We start from the raw sequence: 7253 nt of genomic DNA on the forward strand, positions 1-7253 counted from the left end.
GGGTGGGGCTCTGAGCAACCTGATCTAGGTGAAGATGTCCCTGCCCACAGCAGGGGGGTTGGACTAGATGACCTTTAGAGGTCCCTTCCAACGCAAACTATTCTGTGATTCTATTAAATAAATCTCTTTTTGTAGCTATGGCATGGAGTTAATGACAGGTACAGCTACCACTGATAAATTAATATGCATTCTTCTTGTGGATGTGTGTGTCACTTCTGAGGATGCCAGTTGGTGGTGTTGCATTGTATGATCAGAGAACTGCAAGAGCATACATAATTAATCTCAGTTAAGTACTGTACAGGGCATAGATAAAGCACTCAGTAGATTGACATTTTAATAAGTTTTATGATAAAAATCAGTGATAAATATAGAATTAATCTGAATTTTTTCTAATTGTATAGGAAATGAACAATATCTCCTCAGCTGCAGAGTACTATAAAGACGTCTTAAAACAAGACAATACTCACGTGGAAGCCATTGCATGCATTGGCAGTAACCATTTTTATTCAGACCAGCCTGAGATAGCTCTGCGCTTTTATAGGTATCTACACTTGTGGGGAGGGAGAGGGAACTGAATACGTGGGAGGGTAATATAAAGGGTTGATTTTTGTAATGTTGATAGCAAAAAAAAAAGAATATTAGGAGATTGTCATGCGAGGATGATTGAGCATTTGGACAAATATCACCATAAAATCAGCGTACCATATCTTCTCGGCCAGTGATAATTACATCTCTCTCTTAAAAACTTGTCATCATTACATGTGGCGTAAGTAGAAGTATCAACAAATATTATCAAAACAGTTATTATTTGATTAATAAACAAGAAATGATCTTTCACAGCATGAGGCCTTTCACAGCATGAGGCAGTTTGAGAACACTGGACCTTGCTCTCAACTTCAGTTGCATTCAGAAGGCACATGGACTTCCTATTTAGCACTTTGAAAAAGAGTAGTCTTTGAAAAACTCCACCTGAAGTCACGAGCAGTTGTGATCAGAAAATCCCTTACTTGAATGTGGGCTGGGGTTCCCCCATGTTTTGCTTAAAGCAATAAAAAGATAGTGTTAAACGATGCTGCTTGCTTTTTATTTCGATACAGTCAGAGTGCAAAGGAGTCTGACTCGTGTTCTTATGTCTAAGAGCAAATTAAATCAATATAAGCCCTACCGTCTCATTTCTGTTGGACCTGAGCTCTTTTATGCTTTAGATTCAGAAACTCTCAGTCATGCTACAGACAGCAGCCCTCGTTTTCCCTGGCCCTCTTAGCATATCTGTTTTTCCTATAAATATTAATAAACAGAATTTTTATAAAACATCTCCATTCTAAAAAACACATTAACATCAATTTGAATCAAAATCTGAGTTATGCTTCAAATGTAAGATTAATGGAGATTCACATAGTAGATGTACTAGTACTGGTTAGAGCAGTGCTGAAGGACAGGAATCAAGCAAAAAAATGCAGTCTGAAGAGTTATAAAAAGTAACTGCAACAAATTACAGCTTGATTGAGGTTGAGGGATTGGAAAGAGGAAATGGAGAAAGTCTGTGTACAGCCCTGTCTTACAGTAAAGTCAGATCATGTGGCACAGTCAAAAAGACATAAGTTATCTAATTTACATGAAGACTGTTTTGCGCAGCTTTGATTCTACTAATCAAAAATGCCCTGCGCTGCCCTTCATGAAACTTTTACCAAGTGTAAGACTATAACACTTGATTATTACACCCTCTCAGAATAGGGAGAAAGGAGGAGAGAACTTTGTCATTTAGAATAGAACTCTTACTTGAAATTAATCTAAAAAAATAAACAAATATTTTCTTTCTATCTAGACGGCTCCTGCAGATGGGTGTTTATAACTGCCAACTTTTTAACAATCTGGGCCTCTGTTGCTTCTATGCCCAGCAATATGATATGACACTATCTTCATTTGAACGTGCACTGTTTTTGGCTGAAAATGAGGAGGAGACAGCAGATGTGTGGTACAACTTGGGACACGTGGCTGTGGTATGAAAAATATTAACAACCTTTCTGAATAAATATAATTTTACAAAAACTGGAAAAAGAATAACTAGGAGGGAATCATTGCCCTACTTTGAAATTTGAAACCCAATAGTGTACAGGATAAAGTGCGGTACAGGTCAAAGGTTTATGTGCACTTAAGTAGAGGGGAAGAGGCAAAAGAAAAAAGTCCTGTACCTCTTCACAGAATGTGGCTTACTCCTGCTGAAAGATGCCCCCTCCCCACCGTCCCTTCTTTCTAAAAAAATTTCAACACGTACAGCCCTTGAAGGCCTTTGCTGCAATACAAGCTAATCTGGCAAAAAAATTGAGTTCAAGATATTTTTCTCTGAGCTGTTATTTGTGTTACATGAAGCATTAGACCAATTCTGTTGTCACAAAAATACATATTCAGCAGCACATAGCAGACACTAAAGCACTATGTATGCCATAGTTGAGAAGGCATGTTCCGCTGTCTCACAGGCAGCTATAGAAATATTGTGATAAAGTTTGTTAAATTTCTACACTAATATGCATTCATTGCCCATTTTTGCAGATGCTCTTCCAGAAGTTGTGTTAGATTTCTGTGTAGCTGCGTGCCCAGAATAAGGTTACTGAATAAAGTTTTTGGCAGCATTCTAATATGAGTTGCCTTCAAATGCTGATTATGCTTTAACTTAAGTCAGAGAGAAACTCAACTGTTCATCTTGATTGTACTGCAACTAGGATAAACACATCAATTTACATTGCCTAAAACACTGAAATTTATTGTGCCTATATTTTTCAGCATTTGTCACTTTTAATGTTTAACCCGATGCTGTAATCAGCGTTGGTCATAACACTAGAGCATTAAAGAGTAGTCAGCTGCTCCATACAAAGAAATTAATCTCCCTTAATTTTTATCTTCTTAAAACTAGGCGTATATGTGATTTTTTTTAATCTGTGTAGAGACAGAGAGGCAAGATGACTTCCCCTCTGGAGACATCTCTGTTTTTCTTACCCTACTATAGACAGTGACAGATAGTGTAGTCTTTAGATGACACTTTAGTCATCTAAAAGTTAAATTAGATGAAGTGAGTATCACTTGGAGCATGGAATTCTGTGCTGGAGAGAAACGACTCTGTCTGGAGGAAGAATAAGAAGCAAATGAGAGGGTCTGGGAAGAAAGCACGTATGGTTCTGATTAGCATGTTTTTATTGTAATTTGTATTCCATGGTAGTACCTATGGGTGAAAAGATACTCCAGACAACAAAACAGATGCATGTTGTTTCCAGTCTTTTCACAAATTAAAATACAATCTTACTTTTAGGGGATAGGAGACCTGAATCTGGCTTACCAGTGTTTCAAGCTAACGTTAGTCAACAATAACGATTATGCGGAAGCTTACAACAACTTGGCTGTGCTGGAAATGCAAAAAGGTCACATTGAACAGGTTGGTGTTGAATCTCAGCCTAAGCAGAATGCTTGCTTTGGCCCTTTTGTACTTAAGAAATGTGTCACTTCCCTGAGGTGGAGGCATCATATGAATGTCTAGCTTACTATTACAGGCAGAAGATATGGATAACTTTCATGTGTGTTTCAGTGTAACCTCCACGTTGCCATGCCATCTCCCATTAAACTGCTCATTCTTAGGCATAGCCGAATGGTTCATCAAAGACAAACAAGGTTTACAGTGGCTTTACAGTTTTTGAGATCTTTTTTCTAAGTTGATACCCAAAACAAACCCCATCGCTCTGTCATCATCACTTAAATTACAACTTTGACTATATATTCAGCTTATAAATGTAGATAATACACTTGTGTTGGGTGGCAGAAGACAGCCATTAGATCAGCTCTTAGAAGATTCTTTTCAACAAGGAGATTGCTTTAGAGTTTTGTCCCAAAGCAGCAGGTTCTTGATAAATACTTTTGCATCAGTAAGCTTGGTGGTTCGTCTTACCTAATGTGAGTATACTAAGTTGTATTGCACTTAGATGTATAACTGACATGCACAGTGGATTAAAGGCATTCATTTTTTATACACACGCAGGGAAAATTAATACGCATTTGTTGGACAGTTCGAATTACTGTGGGTTTGTTTTAATCCTTACGGGAGCAAGCCTATTTTGATGGATTCATATATACATCAGAGAGCTACAATACAATATAAAGACTGGTAAATACCTTTTTTAAGAGCAAATTCTCAAAGTTCACTGTATTCGGATAACCTAGCAATTGCCATGGAAACACTGAAATGAACCCAGCACTGGATGTTTCCAGTGACAAATAAACTTTGGGTTTAGTTTCAGTTTCATAATCAGTAAATTTACAGACATTTAATTCCTAGGTGGAACTTATGTCCAGTTGTGGAGGTTGTGATTGCTAATAATTAGCACTGCAGAGCCTTTCCATTATAATCGTTTCCTGTCTATTTTAGTTTTTAGCTTAAAATTTTCTATTTTCTTCTTGTATCACATGGATAATGAAAAATCAGGATCATCATGGCAATAAAATTATGCACAGAAGAATAAAAAATGTGAAGATATTTTGCTTATCTTGGATTTTAGTTTATTTCACAATATTCTTTCATAAGTACTGTTGCATGTACTCAGAGTTGTCAGATTTAGGGAGTTTTAATAAGTTCTTAACTCTGCCTTCCCGAACAGTTTACAGACACTTTTGTTTTTAAAAGATCAGTATTTTTTCCCCTGAAGTTCTCAATTTTTTAGTAAAAGCATTCACAAGTTGACTTTAATTTTGTATTGGATTTACAGCATGAAAATGCACATTCTGATACTTATTTTTTCATTAGTTTTTAATGCTACTATTTTGCTAGTCAGAAAAAAAGAGTTAATTTTATTGAAATTTTTGGGTGTGAAGACTGTCATTTTTATGATAAAATTTAGGCTTTCAGGGATGCTTAAGACAGCGCTGTCAGAGACAACAGATAAATACAGCGGGGTGGGACTTTAAATACTTTTTTTTTCAATTAATATAGTCTGTTCAGTGTTTAGAACTGAATTGCTTAATTGAGTAAGTCCCAACATGTTTTTTCTGACTCAACCAAAAGTCTTATTCATTTCAATGCTATTAAACTGCATTATGCCTAAATGTACTATTGGTGTAACTCATACATAGTTGAAGATGGCTTTCTTAGTAAAGGCCTAGTAAAGAAAACACAGGATGATTTCTTTTAAGAATAATGAAAATTGCATTAGATTCTTGTTACCCTCCCTCCCTCACAGATTTCACTGTATTTTTCTTTCTTTCTCTACATAGGCAAGAGCTTTGCTGCAGACTGCTTCATCTTTAGCACCTCATATGTATGAGCCCCACTTCAATTTTGCAATACTCTCAGAGAAGGTAATGCGCTATCCTATTCTTGTCATCTAAAAATTGAGCCTTGGTGGGGAAGTTGGGTTTTTATTGTTATTACTGAGAATTCCAAATAGGTAAGACAAAAGAATAGAGAGTGCATAAACTCAAGGAAGACTAAAGTTACTTTTTCATTTTAATACCCAGAAGCTTTGTGTGTAAAATTAGTCATTCAAATGTTTGCTTTTGAGAATAAGTGAGGCCAACTAGCTATAAAGTAACTTTGTAATTTTCCAAATGCCCAGAAGATGAACAATCTGTTAACAATTCCATGTACAGTCTTTACAGTCGTTGGCTTTTTCAGACTGTGAAGTGAAATAGTATCATGTGATTTATCAGTAATTATAGAAAGAATATCATTTATTTATCCCGTGATCTTACTGATCTCAAAAGGAAAGTCTGTTCTTCAGCTTTACAACCTTTGAATTTTGTGTGTTGATTTCTTTCATACAGAGTGTCTCAGACACTGAATTAACAGTGTGTCCAACATTCCTGTTAATAAAGAAAAACTTGTCCAAGTCCTTACATTTTTCACAAGAAAAAATTGCTCTTTTGCTTGTGCCTACACCTTCAAGATTCTGTTAGGAGTCTGTGTTGTGTGGGCAGCCCAACTCCTACAGATACTAAAGTACATGCGTCAAGGAGAGAACAACCCATTAATTTGTAAGCGTATCCTCTCCATTGTGAAACGTAAGATGGTTTTGAATAATTGCATTCTGTGCTTACTGATTAAGGAGTAAATCCTAGTCTGCAAATGTCTTGTTACATAGCTTTTGCACAAAGAACCTGCATAGGTTGTGGGAGAAGACGGATGGCCAGATCAGCTAGCTGTTGATGCAGTGTGGTAATGCAATCTTTAGATTCAGTGTAAGGCCATGGTTCACAAAACATAACTTCTCTGGCCAGGACCCTGGTTTCTTTCCCTTCAGAGAATTCTTGCTGCACTGAAGCTCCGTGTTGACTGATGCACAGGCAACAGAGGCCTCCTACTGACACTTTCCATAGCTTCTCCCTTTCCACCCAGGAGCTGTCACTTTTACTGGATGTGTTCCCAAACATTTGGGGTGTTTTTGCTGAACCCGCTTCCTGAGATGCTCTCCTTATGTACACTTCCTCCTTCTAAAAAATGATGGCTATTTAGGAAAAAATAAAGTTCCCTAAGTGGGGAACAATGTGGAACCACACTTCTAAAAGCAGCAGAGGAGCAACATCAGCTCTCCAACACTGTTGTGCCTCTCTGTGAGGAAGCAGGAGATCACATGGAGTTGCAGCTTTTACAGAGGCCTGATTGGTTGTGTTTTGCCTGCGTATACAACAGAACTTCTATGGAGTTTAAAAACAAATCTTCCACTTATTCCTCCTCACTTCAAGCGCTGGGCATGGTGTACTTTGTTGTCCATTCTCCAAGAAGTCAGGTGGAATGGGATATAAAGTTACTGTCTTGAAGCATCCCTCCCATTAAAATCACATTTCTGTCTTTTTCTTCTCATCCCTTGATGTAAGGGGGACATAACCCTGAGTTCAAAAGCCTCCATACCGATTCTTTTATTTGTTCACTCTCAGGACCATCTATGTTTAAACACTTGCGAGCATCAGAAATGTACTGCACAGAATATATGATGCAAATACTGCAGTGTTTGGATATACGAAATTAGTTTGTGTGTTTCTTACAGGTTGGAGATCTTCAGAGGAGTTACACAGCTGCTCAGAAGTCAGAAGAAGCATTTCCAGGCCATGTTGATACACAACAGCTCATCAAACAGTTAAAACAGCACTTTGCTATGCTCTGATGAGCATATTTTTTATTATATAAAAACAGTTAGCCAGAGAAAATGTCCCATACATCTTTTCGAAAATACTAGCTCAAAGTAGATAAACTACTTCCTGTGGCAAAGCGTGTCTTA

The 7253-nt window shown here is 37.2% G+C and overlaps 1 protein-coding gene across 1 annotated transcript in view; it reads left to right on the top strand.

Annotated features, from left to right (window-relative positions):
- The window catches only part of TTC8 (tetratricopeptide repeat domain 8), a 35536-nt gene extending 28304 nt beyond the window's left edge, over positions 1-7232 (top strand). The window contains exons 8-12 of the mRNA XM_009319433.1: positions 402-541; positions 1826-2000; positions 3305-3427; positions 5254-5337; positions 7023-7232. Of these exons, the coding sequence (XP_009317708.1) occupies positions 402-541; positions 1826-2000; positions 3305-3427; positions 5254-5337; positions 7023-7139 (639 nt within the window). The 3' untranslated portion in view covers positions 7140-7232. The remainder of the gene's footprint in view (positions 1-401; positions 542-1825; positions 2001-3304; positions 3428-5253; positions 5338-7022) is intronic.
- The last annotated feature ends 21 nt before the right edge of the window (positions 7233-7253 follow it).

This window comes from Pygoscelis adeliae, unplaced genomic scaffold (genome assembly GCF_000699105.1).
Source record: "Pygoscelis adeliae isolate BGI_AS28 unplaced genomic scaffold, ASM69910v1 Scaffold71, whole genome shotgun sequence".
NCBI classification, from domain to species: Eukaryota; Metazoa; Chordata; class Aves; order Sphenisciformes; family Spheniscidae; genus Pygoscelis; species Pygoscelis adeliae.